Source organism: Sinohyriopsis cumingii, chromosome 14, assembly GCF_028554795.1.
Source record: "Sinohyriopsis cumingii isolate HCF-2022 chromosome 14, ASM2855479v2, whole genome shotgun sequence".
Taxonomy (NCBI): Eukaryota; Metazoa; Mollusca; class Bivalvia; order Unionida; family Unionidae; genus Sinohyriopsis; species Sinohyriopsis cumingii.
The window spans coordinates 12,179,940-12,196,364 of record NC_142974.1 but is presented as its reverse complement, the minus strand read 5'-3'; the positions used below and the strand labels follow the sequence as shown (position 1 = coordinate 12,196,364).

General features: G+C 34.9%; 1 protein-coding gene across 1 annotated transcript in view; it reads right to left on the bottom strand.

Moving 5' to 3' along the window:
* The window catches only part of LOC149783255 (endoribonuclease LACTB2-like), a 58,557-nt gene that overhangs the window by 26,702 nt on the left and 15,430 nt on the right, over positions 1-16,425 (bottom strand). The window contains exons 3-4 of the mRNA XM_089931487.1: positions 4,967-5,087; positions 649-751 (exon numbers count right to left, since the gene is read on the bottom strand). Coding sequence (XP_089787613.1) covers positions 649-751; positions 4,967-5,087 — 224 coding nt within the window. The remainder of the gene's footprint in view (positions 1-648; positions 752-4,966; positions 5,088-16,425) is intronic.

Sequence of the window (16,425 nt, the reverse complement as noted above, 5' to 3'; positions counted from 1 at the left end):
CACACATTCTTTACTGACGCAGTAGGATACAATGAAAATCATTCACAATGACCAATACCTCACACATTCTCTACTGATGCAGTAGGATACAATGAAAATCATTCACATGACCAATACCTCACACATTCTTTACTGACGCAGTAGGATAAAATGAAAATCATTCACTATGACCAATACCTCACACATTCTTTACTGACGCAGTAGGATACAATGAAAATCATTCACATGACCAATACCTCACACATTCTCTACTGACGCAGTAGGATACAATGAAAATCATTCACTATGACCAATACCTCACACATTCTTTACTGATGCAGTAGGATAAAATGAAAATCATTCACTATGACCAATACCTCACACATTCTTTACTGACGCAGTAGGATACAATGAAAATCATTCACCATGACCAATACCTCACACATTCTCTACTGATGCAGTAGGATACAATGAAAATCATTCACATGACCAATACCTCACACATTCTTTACTGATGCAGTAGGATACAATGAAAATCATTCACATGACCAATACCTCACACATTCTCTACTGATGCAGTAGGATACAATGAAAATCATTCACCATAGCCCTGACCATGGGTAGTTAATTGAACAATTTCAACTGTACATACAGTGTAAATAAACATACTGTGGAGGATTCTCCCAAAATAGTGTCACCAGCAAATACTGCATTCTCTTCTTCTAAATATAGAACCATGTGCTCCTCTGTGTGACCCGGGGTCAGGATGGCCCTATAGCAAGCAAATATAAATTACTGTGAAGTTCCAAAGAAGAGTAATCAGGTAAACTTGTTTTATATAAGTATGTTACATAAAAAATGAGTTTAAAAAAATGAAAAAGTATCAATCATAATATTTCGACATTCTACAATTTTGTGAATACAGCATAATGGCACATGAGAAAAATAAAATGTACACTGATGACCAACATGTACATTGATGACCTACATGTACATTGATAATCTACATGTACATTGGTGACACAGATGTATACTGATGACCTACAAGTACAATGATGACCTACATGTACATTGATAATCTACATGTACATTGGTGACACAGATGTATACTGATGACCTACAAGTACACTGATGACCAATATGTACATTGATAATCTACATGTACTTTGGTGACATAGATGTATACTGATGACCTACGAGTACAATGATGACCTACATGTACATTGATAATCTACATGTACATTGGTGACATAGATGTATACTGATGACCTACAAGTACACTGATGACCAATATGTACATTGATAATCTACATGTACATTGGTGACATAGATGTATACTGATGACCTACGAGTACAATGATGACCTACATGTACATTGATAATCTACATGTACATTGGTGACATAGATGTATACTGATGACCTACGAGTACACTGATGACCTACATGTACATTGATAATCTACATGTACATTGGTGACACAGATGTATACTGATGACCTACGAGTACACTGATGACCAATATGTTGTTGTTGTTGTTGTGGGGTTTAACGCCATTTTTCAGCACACGATAGGCCATATATGGCGGCCAGTATTAATGGTGGAGGAAGAACCCGGGAAAACCCCGGAAAGAACCACCGACCCACGAGAAGCTACTGGCATGCTCTCTCACATATATGACCAATATGTACATTGATAATCTACATGTACATTGGTGACACAGATGTATACTGATGACCTACGAGTACAATGATGACCTACATGTACATCGATAATCTACATGTACATTGGTGACATAGATGTATACTGATGACCTACGAGTAATCTGATGACCAACATGTACACTGATAATCTACATGTACATTGGTGACATAGATGTATACTGATGACCTACGAGAACAATGATGACCTACATGTACATTGATAATCTACAAGTACATTGGTGACACAGATGTATACTGATGACCTACGAGTACAATGATGACCTACATGTACATTGATAATCTACATGTACATTGGTGACATAGGTGTATACTGATGACCTACGAGTACAATGATGACCTACATGTACATTGATAATCTACATGTACATTGGTGACATAGGTGTATACTGATGACCTACGAATACAATGATGACCTACATGTACATTGATAATCTACATGTACATTGGTGACATAGATGTATACTGATGACCTACGAGTACACTGATGACCTACATGTACTAAATTCAAACTTTTGCATCCTCATCTTTAACATAGAATATCATTGCTCTACTGCAATGCCTGACACCTAACTTAACTGCAAAACTAATCCAAGAACTGGCACAGATTTGCAAATGAACTAATAAAATGACTGGCCCTGTGCTTTTGTCTGAAATACAGTCTGGTAAAACTAATAACTGCTTTGAGTATTCCACAGGTCATCCACTGCATGAATAATAAATACAACTGCTTCATGCTCCTCCATAAGCACCTGTTTGTCCTACAATAAAACTTGTATACAAAATTTTTGCTATGCAAAATATATAGAAAATTAGGAAAGGTGTTTACTTATTTCGTGAGGTAAAAAATATGTAATATGCATCTAAAAATCAATTTAGGAGCAAAATGTTTCCTCAAGAAAACTTACCCAATCATAATACATGTATATTAGGAGAACATCCACTGCCTCATGAATCCAGTCATCCTAACTGAAAAAAGTTGTCAACTATGTGTTTGAAATTTTTAAGCACTAAAACGTTCAAACATCTTATCAAGATGGGAGTCAGATGAGAGTGGTCTCCCCTTGGATTGAGATTGGCATAAAATCCCATTGATCATCATTTACTACAAGAGTGGAAGTGCAAGGTCTTCCTGAGATAAAAATATTGGAAAGGCTTAGTAAATATTGGAAAGTCTTAGTAGGGCATGTGACATTAAGAAATAAACAACCAATGCAGTGGCAGCAAAGCTAATGGTGTTGGCATCTGTGAAGACTGATATCTGCCTCTCTTGTTATCCTAGGACAAATGTTTGGCAGAAACGTTGCCCATCTGAATTTTGTTCAGTGAGTGCAGATTTCACATGTATGGTCTGAACAACACACCATACAGGTCATACATGTTGAGTGAACCACACACCATCCAGGTCAAGCATAAAGGCTGAACAACATTGCATAGAGATCATGCATGTGGTCCAAACAACATGCCATATAGGTCATGCATGTGGGCTGAACAACACCCAATAAAGGTGATGCTGGTGGGTTGAACAATACCCCAAACAGGTAATTCTGGTGGACTAACAACACCCCATACAGGTCATGCTGGTGGGCTAAACAACACCCCATACAGGTCATGGTGATGGCCTAAACAATACCCCATACGGGTCATGCTGATGGCCTAAACAACACCCCATACAGGTCATGGTGATGGCCTAAACAATACCCCATATGGGTCATGCTGATGGCCTAAACAATACCCCATACAGGTCATGGTGATGGCCTAAACAATACCCCATACAGGTCATGCTGGTGGCCTAAACTACACCCCATACAGGTCAGGCTGGTGGCCTAAACAATACCCAATACAGGTCATGCTGGAGGCCTAAACAATACCCCATACAGGTCATGCTGATGGCCTAAACAATGCCACATACAGGTCGTGCTGGTGGCCTAAACAACACCCCATACAGGTCATGCTGGTGGCCTAAACAACACCCCATACAGGTCATGCTGGTGGCCTGAACAACACCCCATACAGGTCATGCTGGTGGCCTAAACAACAGCCCATACAGGTCATGCTGGTGGCCTAAACAACACCCCATACAGGTCATGCTGGTGGCCTAAACAATACCCCATACAGGTCATGCTGGTGGCATAAACAACACCCCATACAGGTCATGCTGGTGGCATAAACAATACCCCATACAGGTCATGCTGGTGGCCTAAACTACACCCCCTACAGGTCATGCTGATGGCCTAAACAACACCCCATACAGGTCATGCTGGTGGCCTAAACAACACCCCATACAGGTCATGCTGATGGCCTAACTAACAACCAATACAGTTCATGCTGGTGGCTAAAAAACACCCCATACAGGTCTTGCATGTGGGTTGAATAACTCCTGATACGGATCATCCATGTGGGCTGATCAACAGCCAATAATGGTTATGGTGGTAGGATAAACAACACCCCATACTGATCATGCAAGTAGGCTGAACATCTTCAACCAGCCTAATCTTTTTACAAATGTCGCATTTAACCCTATCCATTTTTACCTGTAATTAATGAGAATGAAATAAAGACATATACAGGCAAAATCACACAAGGATTGAGATATTTTTACAGTGAAGTCCAGTCTAACAAATAAGTCAAGAGAAAATTACTGAAATGATCAAATTACTGGGAATTCATAAAATAAGAAACGTACCAAGATGTAATTTAATGTAAGTGCTATTAACTAAAGATAAATACAATGGTACATGTTATTTTATCATATGAATAAAGATAAATAAAATACAAAATGTTCCTCTAAAATGAGGACTGATTGTAATTCAGTAAGAAAATTGGTGTGCTTCAATGTGATAAGGTCCTAAATGGAATTTTGTGGAGATCTCTTAAAGTGTGCTTACTAAGCATGAGTGGAAGTAGTAACTATCATATATGTTAACTTATAAGTTGAGTCCAAATGCAAACTAACTTTCACAGATTCAGAGCTGTCTTTGCATAATGAACCTACATATCTTGGTCTATGCAGTTTGTTAGGAGTAATCAATATAACAAACAACACAGAACTTGATGCCAACACATTATGTGATAACAGATCAAGATCTATGTTGTCTGCAGTTTGACTCAACTTATGAGTATATACGGTAATGAATGATGGAGTGACCACTCTCATCTGACTTCTGTCTTATTAAAAATGTGTGGATGTTCTTCTAATACGTCATGATCAGATAATGTACCTGAAGAGGTCATATTTAATTCCGAAAAATGTAGTGAGAATTTTATACCTAAGAGTGGCACCTTCTGTCTTGAAGATGTGCTGATCTTGCACAAATGTATATGTGGCAGGTGAGATATCAACATCTTCCACCGATATCCTCTTGAACTTGGACACTTTGGGAATCTGACCTAAAAGTTTGAAAAATTACATTTGTTTACAAAACAATAGATAGAGGATCTACTGGCAACATTATAACTGTTCTTTTCTTAGAAATTAATGTAAATATTTCTCTAATGTATAAGCCTTAGATCAGTGCTGTCCAACCTTTTTGACACCATGGGCCACTGAAAAATGTTTTTCTTGAAGCTGAGGGCCGCAGTAGAAAACTGAAAAGCAATGACTATATAGCTGTTCAAGCTCTGGTGGGCCATTTAAAATCATTTCTAATATAAAAAACAATTATAATCACCATATAAATGAGATTATGTGAGCAACCAAAAAACTATTGCTAACAAAAGTCTTGATTATGTAAAAAAGTTTATAGTATAAATTCATGATGATGTACCATTGTTTACAGTATAAAGTCATGATTAGGTACCATTGCTTACAGTATAAAGTCATGATGATGTACCATTGTTTACAGTATAAAGTCATGATGATATACCATTGTTTACAGTATAAAGTCATGATGATGTTCCATTGTTTACAGTATAGTCATGATGATGTACCATTGTTTACAGTATAAAGTCAGGATGATGTACCTTTGTTTACAGTATAAAGTCATGATGATGTACCATTGTTTACAGTATAAAGTCATGATGTACCATTGCTTATGGTATAAAGTCATGATGATGTACCATTATTTTTAGCATAAAGTCATGATGATGTACCATTGTTTATAGTATAGTCATGATATACCAAAGTCATGATGTACCATTGTTTACAGTATAAAGTCATGATGATGTACCATTGTTTACAGTATAAAGTCATGATGATATACCATTGTTTACAGTATAAAGTCATGATGATGTACCATTGTTTACAGTATAGTCATGATGTACCATTGTTAACAGTATAAAGTCATGATGATGTACCTTTGTTTACAGTATAAAGTCATGATGATGTACCATTGTTTACAGTATAAAGTCATGATGTACCGTTGCTTATGGTATAAAGTCATGATGATGTACCATTATTTTTAGCATAAAGTCATGATGATGTACCATTGTTTATAGTATAGTCATGATGTACCATTGCTTATAGTATAAAGTCATGATGATGTACTAAAGTCTATAGTATAAAGTCAAAATGATGTACTAAAGTTTAAAGTATAAAGTCAAAATGATGTACTAAGTTCACTGTATAAAGTCATGATGATATACTAAAGTTTATAGTATAAAGTCAAAAAGATGTGCTAAAGTTTAAAGTATAAAGTCAAAATGATGTACTAATGTTTATTGTATAAAGTCATGATGATGTACACAAGTTTATAATAAAATAATAGAATGAAATAGAGACAAACAGTCATACATATAGATATATTGTTATAAAGGATATACAATATATCAATTTTTTTTAAAAATTAAACAATTTTATATAGTGCATTGGCATTAAAGCCATTAGGATACAAAGTATCTAACTTATGAATCCAATAGGTTTTTTTTACGAGTCTATTCATGTCACCTGTTATGTATATTTTATTTAATTATATCTGATTTAATATATATTTATTTCAATGAAATTTTTTGTCAGTTTTAATTTTTTTATATTTTTCATTACATGACGTTGTAATGTAAATTTATTCACAAGAGACGATACTTTTTTTAGAAACTAGTTTGACACTGACTGTTAGTTTATAAACACCAGATGTTGATCTAAATCCTGACCTTGTTTCAGAACTTGTAGCAACCTTCATAAACAAGTTCTATTTTAAAATTATTGGTTGTTTCCAAGGTCATGATGGGACCTTGTCTTTAAGATATAAACAATTTTTTTATTATTTATTTCTCAGAGTAAAAATGATTGGTTTTTGTCAGGGTCACACTGGGTAAACGTGATCTGTAACAAGTATCTGCTTCTATAAACTTCCAGAAGACGATCACGTGACCCTTGTTTACATTTTAGAAAGCCCATATAACCCATGTTTTGGAGAATTAATCTCAGTAGAAGTTGGACTGTTAAATTGTTAGTTGTATGTTGTACTGTTTTGAGTTATTTCAAATTACTTGGTTTGGAGTTATTTCAAATTACTTGGATTCAAAAGGATTAATTCTGTTATTTTTCTGGAAAATACATATGCTCATGTAATACTGTGGAACAAGAACAGTTGTTTATAAAAATGTATTCAGAAACCAGAGTGAGAATTCTTATTTCTACAAGGAACTGTAGACTTCAACACTACAGATTGTATCATACATCATCTTCCATCTTGGATTCTTCATCGGGATTCAAACATGAAATCAGTAGAACATTTTGTTATTAGGACTACTAAAATTTTATTCTCAGATTATTTTTGGATCAAGTTTGGATTTGATTCTATAAAACCGTAACTTCATATTTGGTTTCATTTTTACAGAATTCTTCCAGGGAAATAAATTATTGTACTTTTAAAAGCTTGTTGTTTTCACTCTTTCTTGTGTTACTGTTTATTCGAGCCTAAACAAGTGACATAAGACACTATGCACATGAAAGAAAAATTGAGTTGAGAGTGATTATTGGTGTTAAAGTGTGTTGAAATATTAGAGGAAAACTGAGGATCTCTATAATTTTTTATATGAAAGCAATGATTATTCATTCTCTTAGAAACTTGATGAAGTGTTTGTCCAACATATTGCATGTGCATGCTACATTTTTTACGGGTTGTCAAAAAAATCAATCAGTTGATATGCAATTAGTGTTACCATGTAGTGAAAATACATCTTTTGTATTAGCGCTACTGAAAGTACTTTCTCATATGTTTAGTTCTAATTAGAAAATCTTGCAAATTCTTGGGTCTTCTATAAGCAAGAATTGGTTTATTTTTGTAAAGTGATTTTACGCTGGTTTTATTTGATAAATTTAGGAGACTACAATATTTATTAATTATACAACCTATATTAGATAATGAAGGATTATATTGTATTGTAAAAGGAATTACATCTCTCTATTTTACATTATGCTGTGTTTAAAGCCTCATGTTGAGTAAGATTACGTGCTTTGTTCAGTGCAGAATCAATTATATGTATAGGATAATTTCTATTTTGGAAATATGTTTGTAATTTATTCAATGATTTTTGTAACTAACAATAATCTGAAATAATGCCTCTGTATCTATCGAATTGGCTACATGGTATTTGGTGATAAATACTCTAATATTATACATATTGCAGTTGTATTTTAATTTATAATAAATTCAGTGTTTTTGTATTTTATACAATTCATATAATGCATTAAATCCCATTTGAAATCAAACAAGTGAGATCTGGAAGTGAGATCTGGAAATAATCACAAACAACACTCTTGAAACAATGTGAGCAAGTAATATAATTTATCTCAAAATATTTATCATGGTCATTTTAAACAGCTACCTTGTTATCATGAGCATTGTAAACAGATTTGTTATTATGGGCATTGTAAACAGTTACCTTGTTATCATGGGCATTTTAAACAGCTACATTGTTATCATGGGCATTTAAAACATCTATCTTGTTACCATGGGCATTTTAAACAGCTACATGTACCTTGTTACCATAGGCATTTTAAAAAAGCTACCTTGCTATCATGGTCATTTTAAACAGCTACTTGTTATCATGTGCACTGTGAACAGTTACCTTGTTATCATGGGCACTATAAACAGCTACATTGTTATCATGGGCATTTTAAACAGCTACATTGTTATTTGTGATCATTTTAAACAGCTACCTTCTTATCATGGATACTGTAAACAGCTACATTGTTATCATGGGCATTTTAAACAGCTACATTGTTATTGTGGGCATTTTGAACAGCTACCTTGTTATCATGGATATTGTAAACAGCTACTTGAAATCATGGGCATTCTAAACAGCTACCTTGTTATCATGGGCATTTTAAACAGCTACATGTACCTTGTTACCATAGGCATTTTAAAAAAGCTACCTTGCTATCATGATCATTTTAAACAGATACCTTGTTATCATGTGCATTGTGAACAGCTACCTTGTTATCATGGGCATTGTAAACAGCTACATTGTTATCATGGGCATTTTAAACAACTACATTGTTATTGTGGGCATTTTAAACAGCTACTTTGTTATCATGGATATTGTAAGCAGCTACATTGTTATCACGGGCATTTTAAACACCTACCTTGTTATCATGGGCATTGTAAACAGCTACATTTTATCATGGGCATTTTAACAGCTACTTTGTTATCAAAGGCATTGTAAACAGCTACATGTACCTTGTTATCATATACATTTTAAAAGAGCTACCTTGCAATCGTGGGCATTTTAAACAGCTACCTTGTTATCATGGGCATTGGAAAAAGCTACTTTGTTAATATGGACATTTTAAACAGTTACATTGTTATTATGGACATTTTAAACAGCTACATTGTTATTGTGGGTATTTTTAAACAGCTACATTGTTATTATGGACATTTTAAACAGCTACATTGTTATTGTGGGCATTTTTAAACAGCTACATTGTTATTATGGACATTTTAAACAGCTACATTGTCATCATGGGCATTTTAAACAGCTACCTTGTTATCATGGACATTGTAAACAGCTACTTTGTTATCATGGGCATTTTAAACAGCTACATTGTTATTATGGACATTTTAAACAGCTACCTTGTTATCATGGGCATTTTAAACAGCTACATTGTTATTATGGACATTGTAAACAGTTACATTGTTATCATGTCATTGTAAACAGCTACATTGTTATCAAGGGCATTGTAAACAGCTACGTTATTATCATGGTCATTTTAAACAGCTACTTTGTTTTCATAGGCATTATAAACAGCTTTGTTATCATGAACATTTTAAACAGCTACATTGTTATTATGGGCATCTTAAACACCTACCTTGTTATCATGGGCATTGTAAACAGCTTTGTTATCACAGACATTTTAAACGGCTACCTTGCTATCATGGGCATTTAAAACATCTACCTTGTTATCATAAGCATTGTAAACAACTACCTTGTTATTGCAGACATTTAAACAGCTACTTTGTTATCATGGGCATTTTGAACAGCTACCTTGTTATCAAGGACATTTTAAATGGCTAACTTGCTATCATGGGCATTTAAAACATCTACTTTGTTATCATGAGCATTATAAACAACTACCTTGTTATCGCAGACATTTAAACAGCTACTTTGTTATCATGGGCATTTTGAACAGCTACCTTGTTATCAAGGGCATTTTAAACAGCTGCCTTGCTATCATGAGCATTTTAAACAGCTACCTTGAAATCATGTGCATTTTAAACAGCTACCTTTCTATCATGAGCATTTTAAAAAGCTACCTTGTTATCATGGGCATTTTATCACCTACATTGTTATCATGGGCATGTTAAACAGCTACCTTGCTATCATGGGCATTTTCAACAGCTACCTTGAAATCATGGGCATTTTAAACAGCTACCTTGCTATCATGGGCATTTTAAACTGCTACCTTGTTATCATGGGCATTTAAAACAGCTACCTTGTTATCATGAGCATTGTAAACAGCTACCTTGTTATTGTAGACATTTTAAACAGCTACTTTGTTATCATGGGCATTTTGAACAGCTACCTTGTTATCAAGGACATTTTAAACAGCTGCCTTGCTATCAAGAGCATTTTAAACAGCTACCTTGAAATCATGTGCATTTTAAACAGCTACCTTTCTATCATGAGCATTTTAAAAAGCTACCTTGTTATCATGGGCATTTTATCACCTACATTGTTATCATGGGCATGTTAAACAGCTACCTTGCTATCATGGGCATTTTCAACAGCTACCTTGAAATCATGGGCATTTTAAACAGCTACCTTGCTATCATGGGCATTTTAAACTGCTACCTTGTTATCATGGGCATTTAAAACAGCTACCTTGTTATCATGAGCATTGTAAACAGCTACCTTGTTATTGTAGACATTTTAAACAGCTACTTTGTTATCATGGGCATTTTGAACAGCTACCTTGTTATCATGGGCATTTTAAACAGCTACCTTGCTATCATGGACATTTTCAACAGCTACCTTGAAATCATGGGCATTTTAAACAGCTACCTTGCTATCATGGGCATTTTAAACTGCTACCTTGTTATCATGGGCATTTAAAACAGCTACCTTGTTATCGTGAGCATTGTAAACAGCTACCTTGTTATTGTAGACATTTTAAACAGCTACTTTGTTATCATGGGCATTTTGAACAGCTACCTTGTTATCATGGGCATTTTAAACAGCTACCTTGCTATCATGGGCATTTTAAACAGCTACCTTGTTATCATGGGCATTTAAAACAGCTGCCTTGTTATCATGAGCATTGCAAACAGCTACCTTGTTATTGCAGACATTTGAAACAGCTACTTTGTTATCATGGGCATTTTGAACAGCTACCTTGTTATCATGGGCATTTTAAACAGCTACCTTGAAATCATGGGCATTTTAAACAGCTACCTTGCTTTCATTAGCATTTTAACAGCTACCTTGTTATCATGGGCATTTAAAACAGCTACCTTGTTATCATGGGCATTTTAAATGGCTACATTTTTATCATGAGCATCTTAAACAGCTACCTTGTTAACAACATTTTAAAAATCGATCTTGTCATCATGGGCATTTTAAACAGCTACCTTATTATAATAGGCTTTAAAACAGCCACCTTGTTATCATGGACATTTTAAAAAGCTACATTGTTAATATGGAAATCTTAAACATTTTAAAAATCTACCTTGTCATCATGGACATATTAACATCTACCTTGTTATCATGGACATTGTAAACAGCTTTGTTATCGTAGACATTTAGAACAGCTACCTTGTTATCATGGCAGGGGTGACGGGCAAAACACAACACCTTGTTATCATGGGCATTTAAAACAGCTACCTTGTTATCATGAGCACTGTAAACAGCTACCTTGTTATCGTGGACATTTTAAACAGCTACCTTGAAATCATGGGCATTTTAAACAGCTACCTTACTATCATGGGCATTTTAAACTGCTACCTTGTTATCATGGGCATTTAAATCAGCTACCTTGTTATCATGAGCACTGTAAACAGCTACCTTGTTATCGTGGACATTTTAAACAGCTACCTTGAAATCATGGGCATTTTAAACAGCTACCTTACTATCATGGGCATTTTAAACTGCTACCTTGTTATCATGACCATTGTAAACAGCTACCTTGTTATTGTAGACATCTTAAACAGCTACTTTGTTATCATGGGCATTTTGAACAGCTACCTTGTTATCATGGGCATTTTAAACAGCTACCTTGCTATCATGGACATTTTCAACAGCTACCTTGAAATCATGGGCATTTTAAACAGCTACCTTGCTATCATGGGCATTTTAAACTGCTACCTTGTTATCATGGGAATTTAAAACAGCTACCTTGTTATCGTGAGCATTGTAAACAGCTACCTTGTTATTGTAGACATTTTAAACAGCTACTTTGTTATCATGGGCATTTTGAACAGCTACCTTGTTATCATGGGCATTTTAAACAGCTACCTTGCTATCATGGGCATTTTAAACAGCTACCTTGCTATCATGGGCATTTTAAACAGCTACCTTGTTATCATGGGCATTTAAAACAGCTGCCCTGTTATCATGAGCATTGCAAACAGCTACCTTGTTATTGCAGACATTTGAAACAGCTACTTTGTTATCATGGGCATTTTGAACAGCTACCTTGTTATCATGGGCATTTTAAACAGCTACCTTGAAATCATGGGCATTGTAAACAGCTACCTTGCTATCATTAGCATTTTAACAGCTACCTTGTTATCATGGGCATTTAAAACAGCTACCTTGTTATCATGGGCATTTTAAATGGCTACATTTTTATCATGAGCATCTTAAACAGCTACCTTGTTAACAACATTTTAAAAATCGATCTTGTCATCATGGGCATTTTAAACAGCTACCTTATTATAATAGGCTTTAAAACAGCCACCTTGTTATCATGGACATTTTAAAAAGCTACATTGTTAATATGGAAATCTTAAACATTTTAGAAATCTACCTTGTCATCATGGACATATTAACATCTACCTTGTTATCATGGGCATTGTAAACAGCTTTGTTATCGTAGACATTTAGAACAGCTACCTTGTTATCATGGCAGGGGTGATGGGCAAAACACAACACCTTGTTATCATGGGCATTTAAAACAGCTACCTTGTTATCATGAGCACTGTAAACAGCTACCTTGTTATCGTGGACATTTTAAACAGATACATTGTTATCATGGCATTTTGAACAGCTACCTTATTATCATGGGCATTTTAAAAAGCTACCTTATCATAGGCATTTTATCAGCTACATTGTTATCATGGGCATGTTAAACAGCTACCTTGCTATCATGGGCATTTGAAACAGCTACCTTGAAATCATGGACATTTTAAACAGCCACCGTGCTATCATGGGCATTTTAAACAGCTACCTTGTTATCATGGGCATTTAAAACAGCTACCTTGTTATCATGAGCATTGTAAACAACTACCTTGTTATCATAGACATTTAAACAACTACTTTGTTATCATGGGCATTTTGAACAGCTACCTTGTTATCATGGGCATTTTAAACAGCCACCTTGCTATCATGAGCATTTTGAACAGCTACCTTGTTATCATGGGCATTTTAAAAGCTACCTTGTTATGATGGGCATTTTATCAGCTACATTGTTATCATGGGCATGTTAAACAGCTACCTTGCTATCATGGGCATTTGAAACAGCTACCTTGAAATCACGGGCATTTTAAACAGCTACCTTGTAATCAAGGGCATTTAAAACAGCTACCTTGTTATTATGAGCATTGTAAACAGCTACCTTGTTATGGTAGACATTTTAAACAGCTACTTTGTTATCATGGGCATATTGAACAGCTACCTTGTTATCATGGGCATTTTAAACAGCTACCTTGAAATCATGGGCATTTTAAACAGCTACCTTGCTATCATGGACATTTTAACAGCTACCTTGCTATCATGGTCATTTAAAACAGCTACCTTGTTATCATGGAAATTTTAAACAGCTACCTTATTATCATGGTCATTTTAAACAGCTACTTTGTTATCATAGGCATTATAAACAGCTTTGTTATCATGGACATTTTAAACAGCTACATTGTTATTATGGGCATCTGAAACACCTACCTTGTTATCATGGGCATTGTAAACAGCTTTGTTATCACAGACATTTTAAACGGCTACCTTGCTATCATGGGCATTTAAAACATCTACCTTGTTATCATAAGCATTGTAAACAACTACCTTGTTATTGCAGACATTTAAACAGCTACTTTGTTATCATGGGCATTTTGAACAGCTACCTTGTTATCAAGGACATTTTAAATGGCTAACTTGCTATCATGGGCATTTAAAACATCTACTTTGTTATCATGAGCATTATAAACAACTACCTTGTTATCGCAGACATTTAAACAGCTACTTTGTTATCATGGGCATTTTGAACAGCTACCTTGTTATCAAGGGCATTTTAAACAGCTGCCTTGCTATCATGAGCATTTTAAACAGCTACCTTGAAATCATGTGCATTTTAAACAGCTACCTTTCTATCATGAGCATTTTAAAAAGCTACCTTGTTATCATGGGCATTTTATCACCTACATTGTTATCATGGGCATGTTAAACAGCTACCTTGCTATCATGGGCATTTTCAACAGCTACCTTGAAATCATGGGCATTTTAAACAGCTACCTTGCTATCATGGGCATTTTAAACTGCTACCTTGTTATCATGGGCATTTAAAACAGCTACCTTGTTATCATGAGCATTGTAAACAGCTACCTTGTTATTGTAGACATTTTAAACAGCTACTTTGTTATCATGGGCATTTTGAACAGCTACCTTGTTATCATGGGCATTTTAAACAGCTACCTTGCTATCATGGACATTTTCAACAGCTACCTTGAAATCATGGGCATTTTAAACAGCTACCTTGCTATCATGGGCATTTTAAACTGCTACCTTGTTATCATGGGCATTTAAAACAGCTACCTTGTTATCGTGAGCATTGTAAACAGCTACCTTGTTATTGTAGACATTTTAAACAGCTACTTTGTTATCATGGGCATTTTGAACAGCTACCTTGTTATCATGGGCATTTTAAACAGCTACCTTGCTATCATGGGCATTTTAAACAGCTACCTTGTTATCATGGGCATTTAAAACAGCTGCCTTGTTATCATGAGCATTGCAAACAGCTACCTTTTTATTGCAGACATTTGAAACAGCTACTTTGTTATCATGGGCATTTTGAACAGCTACCTTGTTATCATGGGCATTTTAAACAGCTACCTTGAAATCATGGGCATTTTAAACAGCTACCTTGCTATCATTAGCATTTTAACAGCTACCTTGTTATCATGGGCATTTAAAACAGCTACCTTGTTATCATGGGCATTTTAAATGGCTACATTTTTATCATGAGCATCTTAAACAGCTACCTTGTTAACAACATTTTAAAAATCGATCTTGTCATCATGGGCATTTTAAACAGCTACCTTATTATAATAGGCTTTAAAACAGCCACCTTGTTATCATGGACTTTTTAAATAGCTACATTGTTAATATGGAAATCTTAAACATTTTAAAAATCTACCTTGTCATCATAGACATATTAACATCTACCTTGTTATCATGGGCATTGTAAACAGCTTTGTTATCGTAGACATTTAGAACAGCTACCTTGTTATCATGGCAGGGGTGACGGGCAAAACACAACACCTTGTTATCATGGGCATTTAAAACAGCTACCTTGTTATCATGAGCACTGTAAACAGCTACCTTGTTATCGTGGACATTTTAAACAGATACATTGTTATCATGGCATTTTGAACAGCTACCTTATTATCATGGGCATTTTAAAAAGCTACCTTATCATAGGCATTTTATCAGCTACATTGTTATCATGGGCATGTTAAACAGCTACCTTGCTATCATGGGCATTTGAAACAGCTACCTTGAAATCGTGGACATTTTAAACAGCCACCTTGCTATCATGGGCATTTTAAACAGCTACCTTGTTATCATGGGCATTTAAAACAGCTACCTTGTTATCATGAGCATTGTAAACAACTACCTTGTTATCATAGACATTTAAACAACTACTTTGTTATCATGGGCATTTTGAACAGCTACCTTGTTATCATGGGCATTTTAAACAGCCACCTTGCTATCATGAGCATTTTGAACAGCTACCTTGTTATCATGGGCATTTTAAAAGCTACCTTGTTATCATGGGCATTTTATCACCTACATTGTTATCATGGGCATGTTAAACAGCTACCTTGCTATCATGGGCATTTTCAACAGCTACCTT